Raw genomic sequence first — 21,131 nt, 5'->3', positions numbered from 1 at the left:
GCTTCCCAAGCGGGAAGCGGGAAAATATGCCAAGTTACACTGGTATCAAGGACTTTGGACTCCCTCACCCCTTTTTCCCAGCCCCATTTCCATATGGGGCAAAACCAATAATTTTATGGACTTCCCCAGAATGCTGCTGCTGCTAAGTCGCTTCAGTCGTGTCCGACTCTGTGCGACCCCATAGATGGCAGCCCACCAGGCTCCCCCGTCCCTGGGATTCTCCAGGCAAGAACACTGGAGTGGGTTGCCATTTCCTTCTCCAATGCATGAAAGTGAAAAGTGAAAGTGAAGTCGCTCAGTCGTGTCTGACTCTTTGCAACCCCATGGATTGCAGCCTACCAGGCTCCTCCATCCATGGGATTTTCTAGGCAAGAGTACTGGAGTGGGTTGCCACTGCCTTCTCCCCAGAATGCTAGTTACTACTAAAGGAAATGTACATCATCTTCAGAGTCAGGTACTTAACTTCTAGTTCAAGAACTGTCATCACTGATTTAACTTTCTTTTAAAAGGTATGATTCTGATTTGTTCTTGCAAAGTTGGTCATTGATTGAGGGCAGAATTTGACATAGGGTAGAAATTGCTTTCGACTCAGCAACTAACGGTTTCAATCGTGTCCAACTCTTTGGGACCCCATGGACTGTAGAAGGGGGTGACAGAATGAGATGGTTGGATGGCATCACTGAGTCAATGGACAGACGTTTCAGTGAACTCTGGGAGACAGTGAAGGGCAGGGAAGCCTGATGTGCTGCAGTTTATGGGGTCACAGAGTCAGACACGACTTAGCAACCCAACAACAAACTGCTTTCAGGGAACTGAACATTTATAAAGGCCAAAAATAAACTAAAACATTTATATATTAGATAGAGACACATACCAAGTTGTTAACAACAGTTACCTCTAAAGAGGGATGGTTGGGGAGGGGAAGACCTGAAGAAAGATTTTCATTTTTCATTCTGTATTAACGGCACAAATTAACCAAGTTTTCAATTTTTGGTAGCATGAAGTCTTGTGTTATGTAACGCTCAAAGCTGTATAAAGACTCGTTTTAGTTTGTCCTCTTTTTCCTACCAATCATACCTTCCCTTTTTTCCTTCTTTCCTTAAATAAAAGCTTATTCTGAATAAAGTTCATGGGGTTGCAGAGAGTCGGACACGACTAAGTGACTGAACTGATACCTTCCCTTTTTTCCTTCTTTCCTCAAATAAAAACTTATTCTGAATATAAGAAAAATCTGCTAAAGTTAACTCCTGAATTTTATGTACTAGTCAGTCAACAGTAGGCCAAAAGTAATACTTCAAATGAATTGTAGGCAGATGTCTAATTTCTTGATTCACACGCTTAAGAGAGACCCCGATTCTAAGTTAAATCCTGCCTTGCATTTAAATTATATGATTCTAATGAAATCCACATAATTGGCCAGATTCCTATGGGGAAGATTTTTTTTTGTTTTCTTTTAGGCCATGTGGCATGTGGGATCCCAGTTCCCTGACTACACCAGTGACCTAACATGTGCCCCCTGCATTGAGAGCGAGGAATCCTAATCATCGGACTGCCAGGAGAGTCCCTGGAGAAGGTTTTATGGACAGCCAGAAGTTATATAAAAAGGCAAAATATACCCAAAGAAATTGGAAGAAAATGAAAATCTGTATATATTGACGTAAAATCTCCTAGACATTTTGGTAGTAAAAAAAGCAAGTTGCAAAACATATGCATAGTAAGACACAATATGTAAAAATTTTAAATGCACAAAATTATGTATTTCTACAGGTAAACATATATGTATATAAATGCATAAAGAAAAGGTGATTGAAGAGTATACACTCTAGAACAACAGTTAACAGTTTCCATTTTGGAGAGGGTATCCCAGTGGCACTTTTACAATATCTGTATTTTTAATTTTTTTCCTAGAATATAGTCATATGTAATTAAATAAAAAACGAGGAACCTTTATACTTCTACGAAGTACTTCATACGATGGTTTCCTTAAAATAGCTTGCTACCACTAAAGATTGTTGAGTTGTTTAGTCACTAAGTCGTGTCCGACTCTTTGTGAGCTCATGGACTACAGCAGGCTAGGCTCCTCTGTCCATTGCATTTCCCAGGCAAGAATACTGGAGTGGGTTGCCATTTCCTTCTCAAGGGGATCTTCCTGACCCAGAAATCAAATCCACATCTCCTGCACTGGCAGCCGGATTGTTCACCACTGAGCCCCCAGAGAAACCCACCACTAAAGGTATAGTTTACTAAATACCACTGTTGTCTGTTTTTCATCATCATCATCCTTTACCCCTGCTATCCCACACCTTTCTCTCATTGCTCCACACAAGATCAAATTTAAGGAAATCACATAAGCTTTTTCTTGAGTATTTGATAATGAAGAAATGCTTCAGTTGCCAGGAAGTACCAAACTCAGAGAGAACCGATACCATGACAACAAAGATCATTTAAGTAGGTGGGCTCATCCTTTGGCTTTAATCCAATGCACCTGGAAATACGTGCATTATTTTGGAGAGGACAAGATGCTTTAAGAATAAGATTCTTTCTGGGTGTTCCATGTACCATGCCATGTTCATTATTTACTGCAGAAAAAATGCTGCAGTAGAAAGGTTAACACCTAAAAGCACACTCAGCTTCCTTAGAAGAGAGATTATATATAAATCCCACATAGCCCAAGCAGTGCTAAAGATCTGCCAAAGTGGTATTTGTTTAGAAGCAAAGCATTTTTGCTTAAAATTGTAAACCTTTAAGAGTATTTCTATATTTTTTCATTACATGTGATTAATACTAAAATACTTACATGAAAGTTTGCTGAAAATTATAGTTTTCTTGAAAAGGGAAAAGCTATCAAAGTCAGACATATGTGTAGCATGAATTTTAGCCCATAACACCAAATATATTCTTACTGTTTTAGCTGATAAAATATTACAGAACAGCAGCTTACTAGAATCAATGACTATTATGAAATCAAGTAAATGTACAAGTTCAATGAATCCCAGCTTTTAATTATTAAAATCTAGGTAATACAATTTATAATTTAGAAAAGAACACTTAAGGATCTATTTAGTTTCTGTATCTTTAGAAATTATTTTAAGGTTCTTGCTGGTCATTACTATCTACCCCATTTTTTAGAGGATCTGCACATTTTAAATGGTCACAAATTAAGTATACCCTCTTTGTCACACTGTATCTACTTTAAAAAACATGTATCTTTTAGATATATATACTTTTAGATGCTTTTAAAGTATCTACTTTAAAAAACTATAATGGCAAACAGAAGTCAAAAGGTAAATTTCAAAAGTCAAAGGCATGATCAAACCCTTCCAGAATGTAAGTTATATCATCTGAAGTTAATATAAGATCGATGATCTAAGACCCCGGTAGCATTTGTAATACAGAAAATTGCAAATTATGGATTAAAAGAAATAAAACAGTATAACAACTCATTTTTAATGTTCTAAATATGTGGCACAATGCATAATTTGCCTTATTTAGAAACTATTTCTTAAAAGTACTGTAATTTTTTAAATGATTTTTAAAATTGTCAGGGTGTAGAATTTCCTATCTACCTGATTTTCATTCTACTTCTTACTACCTTCCTTCTCTATTTCTTTTCTCACTGAAAATCTAAAAATGAAATATTCTGCTTTTATTTTAATGCCAAATAAAAAGTAATTACTAATAATATACAAGCTAATATTTTTCAAAAGATTTTAATTTAGCTGTTACAGCCATAGCTTTAGGCTATTTTCAGAAGATATCCCCAGAACCAAAGAAATTCAGATATTTTATATGATAATGTGATGCTTATTGCTTTTCAGATTACTGTTTACCCCCAAATTGTGAAATGTGTATTTTTAAAAACAATAATCTTCCTCTATAATCACAATGCAAAACAAGCAGAATATCCATTGTCATTACAGAAACTATGATTGTATACTTTAAATATTTGGATACCCTTTTAATGTCTATCTTAAACCAACTTTTAATTTATATATACCAAGAGAATACACTTATTAGTTGAAAAATATATTGGTTCTACCTACCTACTACTTTTAATACACAACATGATAATTTGTGTCTTCTTCCTAGTAGCACAATTGTAAGGACAGGAACACAAAAGACGTATTAGGGAGGTAAAGTAAGTACCAGAAAAATTTTCTTAGCCTTTGTTTATAATTTTTTTATCTTTCCTTTGATTACATGCTGCAACTGATTTGTCCTGTTTCACTACCCTTTCAGTCTATTCCTACCTAAAACTTTTGAGCTTTGGAGCAAGGTCAGGTATACCATATTATCTATTGTTGCTACTGAATTAGTTTAAATTACAGGTGAAAAAAATAATGAAATGCTTGATGTTAAGGAAGATGCACAGAAACCAAGGAAGAGTAAAGAAAGAAACAGAGAGAGTGGTTGTACCTCACCAATAATTATCTGGCAACTCTGGAGAAGAGGTTTCTATCTGGACTTTATATCATTAATATAGGGTGGAAAATCAAAGAGTCCAACTCTCCAATTATGACTTTTGATTTTACTTTTTAAAATAAACCTCAATTTCATCTCTAATTAGTTTTAAAAACATACTTCACTCCAATGGAGAGGAGCTTATTTCCCATCTACATCTACAACAAGGCTTTCTCTATAAACAAAAAAACCAGGAAGGCAAAAACTATTTGTTCTAGTATCTGTACTCAGAATCTCCCCTGCCACCCTCCAGGAAACCAAGAAACTACACAGAGTATGATCATCCCATAAAAGAAGACAATTTTAGCTTATCTTTCAGGCAACTCTTTCCACCCACCCTCCCTAAACACACACAACAGAGAAGCAGTGTGTTGAGTTTGACAGAGACAACAATTAAAGAGGGTAAAAATGCAGACTTATAGAATACTTAATACTAAGTTAAAATTGCAATATCATAACATTAAGATGGCAATTCATTCAACTTTAACCCATTTGGGAAAATTATTTTTTTTAAACTATAACTTCTTTATATTCTCTTAACTGTTCAAGCTAATAATTGTATTGTATACTACTGCTTCTTGTAAGAAGTAAATCCAGGGACCATTCCATTTTATCTTAGACATATCATTTACTAGTTTTCCAAGCATGACAGAAATGGAAAAATATATATATTAGAACAAGAACAATTTATGTTAATTTACACAATTTGTGTTCTTCCTGTGCCGGATTCTATTAAAATTAACAAATTTAAGTTTAGACTTATGCTTAAGGAAAAAAAAAAAAAACCTAGTGAGACTCATTTACAAAGTATACAAGAATATAATTTTATAATAAATCTTTCCAGTGTTCGCTATAACTACATTACATGAAATGTTTCCCTTCAAAGAAACTCAGAAGGATAGCGCTTACAAAATGAAACAAAACTTTCTCTGTTCATCTCTGGCAAGCAATGAACAAATACAATTTGCTTAGGAAGGATCCAGAAGTGCTGCCTCCGGAGCAGAAACTACCACTAACATGCTGCTGTGTAAAAGAGTCTTGGTGAGTGGCTACTATCTGGAAGTTCTTCCTCTCTTCTCATACCAGTGAATCCGTTTCATATAAAGCGTAAGAGAAAACTAAAGCTTTGCATAAGTGAAACTCAGCATGCTCCACTCAAATACTTCTAAGGTAACCACTCTACAGCAAAAACAGCAGAAGTCATCTCTTTTATCCCTGTCCCCCAAAAAACAAACCCCAGAAAGAACAAAACAACCCAAAACCCAAAGGCAAATGCTGTTGCTCAATTAATCATCAGATGGATTTAGAGGCAAAAAACATGACAACAGCAATAATTCAAGTAAAGTATATGAGAAAATTTAAACACACCGCTTTTAAGTTAAGACAGAAGTGAAGGGGAGCTATGATCTTTATATCAGAGTCAAAAAGCTTAGGCATTATCACCAAATGTTAATTCACTTTACAGTCATCAATGAGACTATTGTATATATTTTTGCACCTTGCACTTGTAAAAGCAGATAAAATATTTAATATGTAATTTACATTGTATTTTACCACCTCAGCATACAGGATGTATATAGATTATATCAAAGTGTAGTAGACAGTTAGGGGCCTGTGCAAACCCTGCAAAAATAGTACTTCAGGTATCTGCTAATTAAAAAAAAAAACAAAAACAAAAGAAGAAAACAAAAGACAGTTTGCTGTTTAGAAGGGATACAATTCAAACTACCACAAAATACAAAGGACTGCAAAAATGTATACCATTCCAACAACATATATAAGTTATTAAATAAAGATTTGATTTAAAAGAATATAAATGAAGCCTTTAAGTAGGTCTTTTCTACATGCATATTATTTCTTATTAAAGAAAAAAATATGTAAAAAGGCCATTGGTAATTGCTTTGTTAACATTTGTAGAAAATGCCAATTCTCTGGTCACAAACTCCACTAAGTTTAGCACTTAAGGTCTCTGCAGTTATAAACGTAATTTAAAATACTGTTAATTCCATAACTCCATCGGTAAAATAATGTGACTTGGAATATGGCAGTCTTCACGTTGAGGGCAATGATCCACAGTTTGTTTTTTTTACTTTCTTAGGGGTGAACAGTTATCCAGAAGAACAGCACCCTCCGCCAACGCTCTGGGCTTGAGGTTCATCATCAATAATCTGTACACCTCGCCTTGCAGCTCCTGGCTGACTGGAGCCATTGCCTTTTGCCCTCTCATCCACTTGTGCAGTTTCTATCATTCCTAAGAGAGGGAGAAAGCAGAGATCATTTAGGACCACAACCTGAGCCTTCTGTTTCTCTAATTTCCATTTACCATCATGATAGCAGACTTTCAACCAACAAGGAAACTAATAGCAAAGTATTTGTCCAGCTGCATCACAGCCACAGTGACATCACCAGAGAAAACAAGTTTTTGATCTGAACAAATGACTATATACAAGTGTCATCCTTAAGATTTTCCAAGTATACTTAGAAATATGTCAGTTCAGTTCAGTCGCCTAGTTGTGTCTGACTCTTTGCAACCCCATGGACTGCAGCACACCAGGCCTCCCCATCCATCACCAACTCCCAGAGTTTACTCAAATTCACTTCCATTGAGTTGGTGATGCCATCCAACCATCTCATCCTCTGTCGTCCCCTCTTCCCGCCTTCAAAATATGTCAAAGAAGGTCAAATTGTTCCAAGTACAAGCGATATTTAGGGTACAAGATTATTTTTCAAGTAATGTGAAACTTTTAAGCAAATAACATTTAAAAGAACCAAAGAGTTTAGGATGAAGGCGGAAGAAGAAAGCTGGAGGACTCACACTATCTGGTTTAAAGATACAATAGAAAGTGGCTCTAATGATGACAATGAGATACTGGTGAAAGAAGAAATACAGAGATAAACAGAACAGGTCCAGAAACAGACTCCCATACATACGGTCACTTGATTTTTAACAAGCGCCAAGTTTACTGAATGAAAACAGAATCATCTTTTCAAGAAACAGTACTAGAAAAAAAAAAAGAAACAGTACTAGAATTGGACATTTACATGTAAAAATTGAAAGTTCAATCTGCATCTCCCACCATAATTTCAGATCTAAATGTAAAACAAAATGTCTAGAAGAAAACATAGCAAGAGGGGCTTCCCTGGTGGCTCACTGGTAAAGAAGTAGATCCCAATGCAGGAGATCAATCCCTGATCCAGGAGGATCCTACATGACTCAGAGCAACTAAGCCCACACAGCACAACTATCGCGCCTGTGCTCCATAAAGCCTGGGTGCCACAACTACTGCAGCCTGCGGGCCCGAGCCGGTGCTCCACACGCGGGGAGCCACTGCCGTGGGAAGCCCGCAGAGCACAGCTAGAGAGTAGCCCCCACTCTCCGCAACCGAAGAAAAGCCCATACAGCAGTGAAGACCCAGCATGGCCAAAAATAAACTAACTGATTTAAGAAAAAAAAAAGGGGGGGGGGGAAATAGGAGGAAATCTCTGTAGAAGAAAATCTTTATGACTTTGAGTTAGCAAAGATTTCTCATGTAAGACACACAAAAAATGACTCATAAAGAAAAACTGATAAATCATACCTCATTAAAATTTAGATCTTTTGCTCTTTGAGAAACAGTTAAGAAAAATGAGACTATAAGACACAGACTAGGAGTAAATAGTCGCAAAATACATATCTGAAAAGATGAGCAGAGAAAAGAGAGTCCTTAGAACAGAATAAGGGTTCTAAACTTGGGTCCAGAGACTGATCTTAAACAATGGTTTCCAAATTGAGGTATATGGGACAATTCATTGAGATGAAATTAGAAAACAGTTTCCCCCAACCTTTCAAAATTTCTATTTTTTTAATATGTTTTACAATATACAAAATAAGCACTTGTACATGTTCTATAATTTTAAAATAACATATGGAGAATACTCAATCTTTTTATATAAAGATGTGATATATAACATTTACAAGCCACTGATCTAGAACCTGAGTACTCAAAGTATGGTCTGAGGACTAGTATCATTAAACCTTGGGTGTCTGTTAGAAAACAGAAGTTAAGGCCTACATGAGACCAACTTTATCAAATTACAATTTTAACAAGATCTCCTAGTGACTGATATGTACAGCAGTGGTTCTCAAATTTTAGTATAAATCAGAATCATGAGGAATGATTAAAACACAGATTTGGGGAACCACCTTCTAGAATTTCGATTCAGTAGGTTTGGGGTAAGGCCCAAGAACTTGCACTTCTAACACATTCTCAAATGATGCTAATGGTGCTGATTAGGGGACTACATTTGGAGAATTACTCTCCCAGGTGAACTACGAACGATCTTCAGGTTTACATAAAACTGATACTTACTCCAAAGTTTGTGTATATGTACATTTTTCTAGAGAGAAAGCCATCATTTCATCATGTTTTCTAAAGAGTCTGTGATTTCAAGGAATGTAATTTGACAAAATCATCTCAACCCATTATTCTACAGACTGGGGTTTTCCTAAGTATAGTATGTGTTCTATTGGTGATATGAGAAATGACTTTCAGGTTGTATATGATAAACATTTTCCTTTCTCTTTTTTTTAATAAGAAAAAGCACAAACATACATAGAAGAAAAACATAATGAAAATCTATACGTCCATCACACACTTTCATCCATACTTGGCAATCATCGCTACCATTATTTTTAAATCAAATTTATGTGCCAGATACATAAATTTCATTCATAAATTATGATTTCTAAAGATAAAAACTTAAAAAAGAATTTTTAGGCATAATCACAACACCATAATCATGCCTAACAAAATTCACAATACTTCTTAAGATCATCAATATCCAGTGAGTATTCATATAGTCCCAATCATTTCACAAATGTTCTTTTTCACTAGTTTGTCAAATTAGGATACAAATAAGGTCCATCCACTGCAGCATGCTGTTACATCTCTTAAATCTTTTTTATTCTGTATATTCCCCTTCCATTTTTATTTTTAATGGTATTGCATTTATTTTAATATATATTTAGCAAACACCACACATTCATACACCTACTTTTACAAAGGTCAAGAAAGAGTTCCTCAATTCCTTTGTTCTGTTTGGCTGAAGTGTGATAATGTTTTGCTCCCACAGATTCTGCATACCTTAAAAAGAAAAGTGACATCAGAAATTGCTGTTAAAAAATGTTTCAAGTTTTTGCCACAACTGCTATTTGAACTTTTTTTTTTACAGTAGCACTTTTGGTGACTTATTACTGATTAACCCAGGTTTAGTGAAATTAAAATTATATCCTGGTTAGTATCTCTATATATTGAACCAACTTTTATTTATTTATTTTTTTGAACCAACTTTTAAATAAGAATATATTGCAAGACTTGAAATTTTTATAAATTAATTTGCAACCCAAATATTTTAGTTTTTGTGACTCGCTATTTGGCCATGGCAGTTTCCTTTTGCATCACTTTTACACTTTTTACTGAAATCAGAAAGAGAATTCAGAGAAGGCGATGGCACCCCACTCCAGTACTCTTGCCTGGAAAATCCCATGGGCGGAGGAGCCTGGTAGGCTGCAGTCCATGGGGTCGCGAAGAGTCAGACATGACTGAGCGACTTCACTTCCACTTTTCACTTTCATGCACTGGAGAAGGAAATAGCAACCCACTCCAGTATTCTTGCCTGGAGAATCCCAGGGATGGGGGAGCCTGGTGGGCTGCCGTCTATGGGGTCGCACAGAGTCGGACATGACTGAAGCGACATAGTAGTAGTAGTAGTAGTAGTAGAAAGAGAATTATAAGTGAAATATCTTTAAATGTCACAAAAAGTCCAGAAACTGCCAATGTAAACACACTTCATTGAATCCAATAGCTCAATCTATATTAAAAGGTTTGAGTAATAACGAAATGGTAAAGAACACTGTGCAAGGATGAAGACTTCTTACAGAGAGTGACTGATGGAAGGAAGAGAAAGACAACACTTACGATTCTGCTTCTTGAATGGAAACATGTCTCTCCTTCTCCAAGTCTACTTTATTACCTAATTGGAAAAAGTAAATGCCAGTGTTTAACATTGATTCATTTTTTATAATGAAATTAAGGTAATTCTAAATATACAAATTCTATTTTAATCCCCTAGAAAAATAATGCAAATCCCCACCAGACTTCTCAGTGTCTTGAAACTATCAAGTGAACTCCTATGATATGACGGCTGATCATGACTGTCAAGGTGAATGCCTCAACCTCCCTCAGATGGCTCAATGCATATCCCTCCTGAAGCTGCAGCCTCAGAGAGAAAAGACCTCGCCCAAAGAGATGAGCATTCTTTTTGATTTAGACTATAAATGGGATTAGGATTTACTAGGGAACTCTAAGGAAAAATCTATGATTTTTATCCAAGTCTAAGTGGTCCCCAATCAACTCAGAGATGCTCAGTAGTTAAACAAGGCCACCTTATTGCTCATGAAAATATATTAGGCTAGCCTTTTGGATCCTAAGAATATTTTGGTTTTCTGTATGATATGAACTGATTAAAGAAAGCATTAAAACGTATGGCTTTTGAAGTACTTCATCAGTGCAAGGGAAGAAACTGTATTGTTTGTTTTAAAAACATCAGAGAACTTAGTATATGAACACCATTCGGATTTTAAATTACTGAAAATAAGTTTGGCTTTCCTTAATCAATGGAACCAAACTCAAATTATGCTACAAAGCAACCAGAATAAAAGTGAAGAAACTTCAAAATGCAGATTCCTTATTATATACAGGCTAGAGATGAAGGTAAGAAGGCTGGACTGAGTGCTAAAGGCAAGGGAAATAACAGGAAAGGGGGAAATACACTAAGAAAGGACACGTTAAAAAAATATTTTCATTTCTTCTATTATGACCTATAGAGGTAAATAGGGAAATCCTGTAAATAAGGTCATTTTTTTCTTGGAACTTTAGAGCATCAGGAAGACAATTTCAGATAAAGCATTGAACTAAGCTCCCAATGAAAGATGCAATGCTTAGAACTGAGAGGTACAAGCCCAGAGATTTTGTATACAGAAGACCTCAAATAATCTGAGCCCCTAATTATGTGCAGCCTCAAGCACCATCTGACACGGTTAGCCTAAGGCTGAGAGGGAAGCAGATATGCTAAAGCTCAGAAGGTCCTAACAAATTCAGTACTGAACTCTTCCTTCTTTGAACAGTTATCAGTCTACCTCAGCAAGAAAACACATATTAGTTCTGGTCTCCCACATTATTCTGTCAATAAAATTTTTAATCAGCTAAATATTACAGCCAATATATCCAACAGTCACCAGCAGGGTAAGTTGTTCTATGCCATGAAGAATGCAAAAAGCACCACCTAGTGGCAGATGGTGCCAACAAACAGGAACAAGATTCTGCCACAGTAAAAAAGTAAACAGTCTCCTATTGAAAAAGGAGACTTTTGTTGAAATTAATGAAAGCCCTCTGAGTTGGTTTGATAGAGCTTAAATGTCTCTATTTTTTTTTCAAAATCTGCCAGAACTACTAACATCTACTTTTTAAAAATGAGGATAGGGAAAGTAGACAATCACCTTATTGCCTCAAATGAATATTCGGGGAAAACTGAGACACTGCTTTATTATTTAGTAACATTTTAAACTTAACCAACTTTAATAAAGCCAGTTATTCACTTTTTAAATTTTCTGCCTCACCACCGTGGCTTGCAGTATCTTGGTTACCCAGCCAGAGACTGAACCCGGGCCGCAGCAGGCAAAGCACCAAGTCCTAAACACTGGGCCACCAGGGAATTCCCTAAAATCTGTTACTATTAAAACTGCTAACTATTTTAATAACATAATTAATATTTTAAACAAAAAAAAATCCTTCTACTAAATAACTACTGTTTCTTTGAACAGTTAAGTGCTCATGATGGATTAACAGCACAGACTAAGTCACAAAACTGCCTGTCAGTGACTGATACCTTCCCAAAATTCAAGACCTTTGTAGCTCCTATGTTCTTTTGAAGGCAAGAGAGCTAAAGCTGGCAGTTTTGAGGCTTATTTCCCTGATAGCTCAGATGATAGAGAGTCTGTTTGCAGTGCTGGAGACCCAGGTTTGATCCCTGGGTCAGGAAGATCCCCTAGAGAAGGAAATGGCAACCCACTCCAGTATTCTTGCCTGGAGAATCCCAAGAACAGAGGAGCCTGACAGGCTACAGTCCATGGGGTCACAAAGAGTCAGACACGACTAAGCGACTTCACTTCACTTCTGTTTCAATACTACTCTGTGGCCTCATTGGGACCTTTCCAATAGGCTTAAAACACCTGAAAACAAGAATAACCACCAAAATAAGCACCTACTTGAAAGTACTGTATATTTTCTGAGGGCTGAAGCCACTGGAGAGGAAAAACCTATCCTGCTAAGAACACTAAAAACTTTTTCTTCTTTAAAAATACCTATTTTAATAAACAACATGGAAGGGATACACCCATTGCTAAGAGCAGATGGCTAATAGCAATAAAGGGAACTTTATTTTGCTTAGACTGGATGGAATGTGGCGTAGTGGAAACTTTTAAATCTGATAAAATTTGCTTTAACTTCTGGCTCATTTCAAAACTATACGATTTGGGGCATATTACTTCACCCCTCTTAGTCTCACTTTGTACAAATGTAGCTAATAAACTTTCTGAGGTTTATGTGAAAATAAAATATAATGTAAAAGGCCTAGTAAATAGTACACATGCAATGGAGAGTAGTTATTAAAATCAGCCATATCCATCACAGTGAATGATCAAGTGAATGATCAATACAGTTACGAGAGACTTAAAGCTCATGATAATTAACACACTTCTTATCACAATCCTGATTGGCTTAGGAAATCCTTTACCCACCCCACCCCCCAATTTAGTTAGGTTTCCTTTTGTGTTATCCCAGCACCCTCCTCTTACCCCTTCACAGCTTTTACCATAATATACAGTAACAGCCTGTTTTTCTCTCTCACCGCACATGATAAGCTCCGGGACAAGTACCGTATCTATTGTTTAACTTATTCACTGTATTACTCTCAAAGCCTGGTACATAGCAGCAAGTAATACATACTGTTGGTTAAGGATATGGGCCTGAAGCAGCAGACAGGCCTGAATTAAAATCCCAGGCCTATCTCTAAGTACTATGTAGTCTGGGAAGTGTCACGCTCTCTAGGTCCATTTCCTCACGTGTAAAATGGCAATGGCAACAATACCTTCTTGCAGTGCTGTCAGGAGGCTTAAATGAAATAATAAGGGTGTAGTTCTTACAACAGTACCTGGCACTCAATAAGTGGTAAGTAATTATTAATAAATATATGTTTAACAAACATACAAATGTTGAGGACTATTAACAAAATATTCTATTAAATAGAACAAACACAGCCAAGAGTGCTGATCAATGGATTAACTAAAACTAGAGGGAAAAGTCTCTACTAGCGAAGTATGGAGTTCTCTATTCCTGATGTACACATTATCAGTGGTTTAGATAAGGACCAAGAAGGTTAAGTTATCTAATTTAACACGGAAAAGCTAGTAATTATAAATATGTCAAACATAAACATTCAGAAACACGTGGCAAGTTGAAATTCTTACACTTAGGTTTATATAACAGTTATGCAGGAAGACAGGAAAAGCCTAACAGAAGAGCAATACTTATAAAAATGGAATTCTGATTTTTGTTAACTATAATCTATGTAAAAGACAAATTAAGCTGACATGACTGCTAAAAAGCATATGCAATCTTAGAATAATCTAAAGAAAAAAGGAACCAAGAGAAATCCAGAAGTCCAAGAAAGAGTTTTAGAGTTCTTTTACTTTACCCATTAAGAACATTCCTCCACTCTAGTGAATCATGGTCTACTTTCATCTTTGGAGTCAAAAGTCACCTTGGGAGTCCTTAACTCAAAAATATGTATAGTTAAAAGTAATAAAAATAGATTCAAGGGATTAGATCTGGTAGACAGAATGTCTGAAGAACTATGGATGTAGGTTTGTAACACTGTACAGGAACCAGTAACCAAAATCATCCCAAAGAAAAAGAAATGCAAGAAGGCAAAGAGGTTGTTTGAAGAGGCTTTACAAATAGCCGAGGAAAGAAGAGAAGCAAAAGGCAAGGAAGAAAAGGAAAGATAAACCCAACTGAATGCAGAGTTCCACAGAATAGCAAGGAGAGATAAGAAGGCCTTCTTAAATGAACAATGCAAAGAAATAGAGGAAAACAACAGAATAGGAAAGACTAGAGATCACTTCAAGAAAACTGGGGCTATCAAGGAAACATCTCATAAGAGGATGGGCACGATAAAGGACAGAGATGGTAAAGACCTAACAGAAGCAGAAGAGACTAAGAATAGGTGGCAAGAATACAAACAAAAACTGTACAAAAAAGGTCTTAATGACCCAGATAACTAGAACTGGACATCCTGGAGTGTTAAGTCAAGTCGGCCTCAGAAGCATGACTATGAGCAAAGCTAGTGGAGGTGACGGAATTCCAGCTTAGCTATTTAAAATCCTAATAGATGATGCTGTTAAACTGCTGCACTCGATATGTCAGTAAATTTGGAAAATCCAGCAGTGGCCATAGGACTGGAAAAGGTCAGTTTTCATTCCAATCCCAAAGAAAGGCAATGCCAAAGAATGTTCAAACTACCGCACAATTGCACTCATTTCACATGCTAGTAAGGTAATGCTCAAAATCCTTCAAGAGAGGCTTCAACAGTACGTGAACCGATAACTTCCAGGTGTACAAGGTGGGTCTCGAAGAGGCAGAGGAAACCAGAGATCAAACTGAAAACATCTGTTGAATGATGCAGAAAGCAAGGAAGTTCCAGAAAAACATCTACTTCTGCTTCATTGACTATGCTAAAGCTTTTGACTGGGTGGATCACAAGAAACTGGAAAATTCTGAGAGAGATGGGAATACCAGAACACCTTACCCATGTCCTGAGAAACCTGTTTGCTGGTCAAGAAGCAACAGTTAGAGCGGGACATGGAACAACAGACTGGTTCCAAATTGGAAAAGGAGTACGACAAGGCTGTATTCTGTCACCCTACTTATTTAACTTATATGCAGAGCAAATCATGCAAAATGCCAGGCTGAATGAAGCACAAGCTAGTATCAAGATTGCTGGGGGAAATATCAACAACCTCAGATATGCAGATGATACCCCTCTAATGGCAAAAAGTGAAGAGGAACTAAAGAACCTCTTGATTAGGGTGAAAAAGAGTGAAAAAGTTGCTTTAAAACTCAACATTCAAAAAACTAAAATCATAGCATCTGGCCCCATCACTTCATGGCAAATAGATGGGGAAAAAGTGGAAACACTGACAGATTTTCTTTTCTTGGGCTCCAAAATCACTGTGGATAGTGACTGCCACCATGAAATAAAAAGACGCTCGTTCCTTGGAAGGTAAACAATGACAAACCTAGACAGGGTATTAAAAAGTAGTGACATCAATTTGCTGACAAAGATCTCTGTAATCAAAGCTATGCTTTTTCCAGTAGTCATGTACGGATGTGAGTTGGACCATAAAGAAGGCTGACTGCTGAACAATTGATGCTTTCGACTTGTGCTCTTCAAGACTTTTGAGAGCCCCTTGGATAGCAAGCAAGAAAATCAAACTAGTCAATCCTAAAAGAAATCAACCCTGAATATTCATTGGAAGGACTGATGCTGAAGCTGACACTCCAATACTTTGGCCAACTGAGTGAAGAGCCGACCCAATGGCAAAGCCCCTGATGCTGGGAAAGACTGAAGGCAAAAGGAGAAGGGAGTGGCAGAGAATGAGATGATTAGATAGCATCACCCATTTAATGGACATGAATTTGAGCAAACTCTGGGAGATAGTGAAGGACAGAAGAGCCTGCTGCAATCCATGGGGTTGCAAAGAGTCAGACACAACTTAGCGACTGAACAACAACAATATGACAAAAACACAGCTTAAGTCACTGATTTTAATTATATTGTAGTTGCCAAACTCTCTTATTTTCTAAAATAATCTTATGATGAAAAACTAAAGGTCAAGTTGAAGCAAGGCTGGGAGACTCAAAGCCCTACATGTTCAGGGTTTCCCAGCTGCTCCCCAAGGGCATTCCTTGAATTATAGATGTTTCAATCTCCTGAAAGACCCCTTTCAAATTCTAAATGACTCTAAAATATTAAATACTAAAATACCATTCTTCTTTTCTCATGTAACTTTAAAATGAAAATTATTCATGTACTATTCTTTAATAAAGTTTTAAAGAAACAAAGGACATTTTTAAAAATTAATGACACTTACCTACTATACATAAACAGATTTCGTTTCCCAACATTTTCCGTAATTCTTTCACCCAGTTTTTAACCTGTGTATACAAGTGTAAATGTTAAAACAAATCCTGTTACAATGACTACAATTACAATACACCAAAATGCAATGTTGTAAAAATACCTCAAAATTCTGTCTAATGGTCCATATATTTAGTTATTAGGAATGATTCACTATATAGGATCATTTATACTGCAAATCACACACACACACACACACACACACCCCCCCAATGGAAAGATCTCTGTCTCCATCTACATATAAGTATAAAGAGAAGCATCTCTAATTACAAATGTTCATAAATCATCCACAAATCTAAGCAAAGCTGTTCACCAGAGCAAAAGCACGTCAACACCAGCCTCTGATAGTAGATGTTTGTATAGAATCACATTGAAGAACGTATGGGCTTGGGAATTCCCTAGTGGCTAGAACTCAGTGCTTTACTGCTCAGGGCCAGGGTTCAATCTCTGGTCAGGAAACTAAGATCCTACAAGCCACATGATGCGACCAAAAAAAAAAAAAAACTAAAAAATACACACATACACGAGCTTAATTAAAAGTCTTTTATACCCCAGTTGGTTCCAAAATAGAGGGCACAGGAGCTTCTATGACACACATTTAAAGGAAGAACAAAACATATAGGAGTAGAAAAAGAGCAAAATAAAGTTTTATCCGTTGGTGTGTGGTAGGTTTCTTCACCCTCAGCATCACTAGTATTTTGTCCTCGACAGTCCTCTGCCAGGAGGGGCTGTCCTATGCAGTGAATGCTGTTCAGTGGCACCCCTGGCCTCCCACCAACTAGACTCAGCGCCACTGCCAGGTTTGACAACCAAGGATGTCTCTAGAGATCACTATCACCTATGGATAACCACTGGACTGCAAGGGAACCCCTAAATCTAACCAATATTCTTTTTAACTGTTATTCATCTGCAGTCAGATTCCCCTCCACAGGTATTCTATTCATTAACCCATACACTCTGTGATGAGTTAAAGAGGGTCAAAATTCTCTGCCAAGAGTCTATTTCTTCTCTCTGACTTTGGTCTAGCCTAGTCTCTTGCTTTGACCAAGAGAATGTGGCAGCACTAATGCCATGCCAATTCCAGACTAAAGCCTTAGGAAGGTCTGGCAGCTCTCTCTTGGGATCTAGTTGTCATATAAGGTTTGGCTGGAATACAGAATAATGAGAGCATGTGGAGAGAGTACTGGAGAACAAGACACCAAATGGAGTGAGAAGGCACATGGAGGAAAATCAGGCCCTCTTGGATCCAGGTCCCCACCCAGCAACCCCCAGTTCATGCAGCTGTCTGAGTGACTCCACTTTTGTCCAGAAAAGAAAGAGAGTAAAAATTGCTCAGTCCTGTCTGACTCTTTGCGACCCCATGGACTATATAATCCACGGAATTCTCCAGACCAGAATACTGGAGTGGGTAGCCTTTCCCTTCTCCAGGGGATCTTCCCAATCCAGGGATCAAACCCAGGTCTCCTGCATTGCAGGCGGATTCTTTACCAACTGAGCTATCAAGGAAGCCCAGGCAACCCTCAAAACCATGAGAAATAATATGTTGTTGTTTTAAGCCATCAAATTTGGGGGGTTTTGTTATGCAGCAAGAGATAACTGGTCACTTTTCAACCTAAATGACTCCACTTTCTTTTAATCAATAAAATACTTAAACTATTTCTTTCCATGCCAAAAAGGCAAGAAGGGATAGAAGAGATAACAAACAGCATCCCAAAGATAAAACATTTAACTTTATAAAAATAGAGTGCTTTAAAATAAATACTGTGTAGATTTTCCTTTTAAAATCTGTATTGAATCCTCCAGGATACCTAGTGAGGAGAAAAGAGCTTAAACCTGATTTAGTTCTTCTTTTACTTCCCCATAATTATGGAACGCACCCACGCAGCCATACCAAGTTTTCAGGTGCCCAGTATGTACAGAATCAAAAAAAAAAAAAGTTTGTGATTTTTCTTTAATAAGGAGAAAAAAAAAAGGCATCTATATTTTTCTGAAGCTTTACTTCAGATTATTTCCCTTTCCTAATATCCGAGAAAGCCATATAATAAACCATTAATAGATGATATCCATACTGTTAACATGAATTAAATACGCCATTAAAAAAACATGACTGGTCATCATTTATGCACAAACTATACTTTTAAATCCAAGGCTAATCACAAAGACATGTTAATGCAGACCTGACAAATCACTGTTGCTCTATTAAGTCATTCACCCATAAGTAAGCAAGATACCTTCTGAAAAGAATCTTCATCTGTTATATCATAAACTAAAATAGCTCCATTTGAATCTCTGTAGTAAATGGGACCCAATGCGTGGAATCTCTCTTGACCTGCTGTATCCTACATAAAGCAACAAACGTTTATTAGACCAGAAGAAAAAATATATCTATTATTTAAACTACAGTGAGCTTCTGATAAACTAGGGTATAAAGTTATAGATAACCCCAAAACAGCATTAAAAGAAACTATAAAAAATTTTAAGTTATAATTAATATTTAATGTTTTACTGTTTTGTAAAGGTTACTTCTCCTCTCCCCAACCCTCCTCCTCAGCAATCTTTCCCACCCTCACTAAAAAGCCAGTTCAGTTGCCAAAGGGCTGGAAAGACCACAATGGCCTTATAAGCCAGGAACAGGCGTGGCAATGAATTTAAGTCCTCCACAGAGAGAGCAGACAAGAAGAACGAACGTGCACCAGGACCACCTGGCAGTGGTGCCGTACTGCATTAGCCTTGCCCTAGTCTCCACCAGCCACTCCCTTGGAAGATGAGGACATGGAGACGGGGGGATGAAAGCCAGACAGTCTGTCCACCCCTTTCTCTGAAATGGAATCCCTTGAGTTCACCCTTCTCCAGTTGAAAAGTTATGACAGCACTTTTCATGTATAACAAGTGTATTCAAGATAAAATTCTTAGCCAGATTTTAGGGGGAAAAGATGTTTAATTAAAAAAAAAAAAAAAAGATTTTGGCTAACCCTGAGTTAACCAAAAAAATAAAAATCCAGAAATTCAAATTCCTATTTCTTAAGCCAATTAGTTATTAGAATATGAAGAATAGGTAAAGGCCTTCAACTCATACAGCTGAAAACGTTAACTTACCCATATAGCAAGATTTACTCTCTTCCCACCAATATTTAACTTCTTTGTTAAGAATGATGCCTAAGAAAAAAGAGATATACATTAAATGATGTTTCACATAAAACTTATCCTAAAAACTACAGATGAATGAATCACGTCATATAAAACAAGTTATCTGGGAGAAAAAGTAATCATTGAGTTTTTACTAATAACCAAACATTGTTTCCACTGAAAACAGAACATTATTTTTAAGAAAAAGTTTGTTTTATGAACATAAGTTATGAAAAGTACCCAAGAGCTGATAATTTAATGTTTTCTTAGTTTTTTTTCCCTCATTAAAACATTTTCTTAGCATTTAATTTGATGCCACCTAACCTACTCATTATAGAAAGAGTCTAAGAGACTTCTAAGATGAGATAAAAGAAATATTTACTGGTGTTTACTTAGCTGTATGAATACCATTACTACTGGAAATTTTCCTGCAATTATTTTGCAATTCAATTATTTAAACTATAGCTAATAACTGTACCAGGTACTATCACAGAAATGAAAACAGTTCCAGCTTTCAAAGAGCTTATAGTTCCACTGCAAATATTAAAATGTAAAGATAATGGTTAAAGTGGAGGGTCTTGCTAAGTATACCATAAGGAAAATGCTGAGAAAGGAGTGTAAAGCTAGCCTGGATAAGTCACAGAAGGCTTCAGAAAGAAAGTAATGAGCTCCTCTTTATGAGTAGTAAGGGTTTTTCCAGACAGACAGGTGAAACCACTGAAGCCTGAAACATGTAACTCCCCACGCCACAGGAAACTCCAAGGTGGTCTGGTGTATGCCAGAGATGAATCTCTAAAGTTAGGAAAAGATTGAATCAAAAAAACCTGAAACTCCATATCTAAAGGTATGGACTTAACCTTATGGGTCTCAATAAAAGCTGTTTCAAGACTCTAGACAAGGTTTTTGGTTTTTCTTTTTAATGTATACTACAGTCAGGTATATTTGTGGACTTCTGTGTATTGCTTGGAGAAGGCGATGGCACCCCACTCCAGTACTCTTGCATGGAAAATCCCATGGACGGAGGAGCCTGGTGGGCTGCAGTCCATGGGGTCGCTAAGAGTCAGACACGACTGAGCGACTTCACTTTCACTTTTACGCACTGGAGAAGGAAATGGCAACCCACTCCAGTGTTCTTGCCTGGAGAATCCCAGGGACGGGGGAGCCTGGTGGGCTGCCGTCTATGGGGTCACACAGAGTCGGACACAACTGAAGCGACATAGCAGCAGCAGCAGCAGCAGTGTATCTGT

The 21,131-nt window shown here is 36.9% G+C and overlaps 1 protein-coding gene across 1 annotated transcript in view; it reads right to left on the bottom strand.

Annotated features, from left to right (window-relative positions):
* Positions 1–5,069: 5,069 nt before the first annotated feature.
* The window catches only part of RAB21 (RAB21, member RAS oncogene family), a 36,096-nt gene continuing 20,034 nt past the window's right edge, over positions 5,070–21,131 (bottom strand). Inside the window, exons 5-10 of the mRNA XM_010840947.1 lie at positions 19,855–19,914; positions 18,990–19,097; positions 16,712–16,775; positions 10,419–10,473; positions 9,496–9,584; positions 5,070–6,712 (exon numbers count right to left, since the gene is read on the bottom strand). Coding sequence (XP_010839249.1) covers positions 6,570–6,712; positions 9,496–9,584; positions 10,419–10,473; positions 16,712–16,775; positions 18,990–19,097; positions 19,855–19,914 — 519 coding nt within the window. The 3' untranslated portion in view covers positions 5,070–6,569. The remainder of the gene's footprint in view (positions 6,713–9,495; positions 9,585–10,418; positions 10,474–16,711; positions 16,776–18,989; positions 19,098–19,854; positions 19,915–21,131) is intronic.

The sequence above is a fragment of the Bison bison genome, unplaced genomic scaffold (assembly GCF_000754665.1).
Source record: "Bison bison bison isolate TAMUID 2011002044 unplaced genomic scaffold, Bison_UMD1.0 scf7180017864151, whole genome shotgun sequence".
NCBI lineage: Eukaryota > Metazoa > Chordata > Mammalia > Artiodactyla > Bovidae > Bison > Bison bison.
This window is presented reverse-complemented; position numbering and strand designations above follow the sequence as displayed.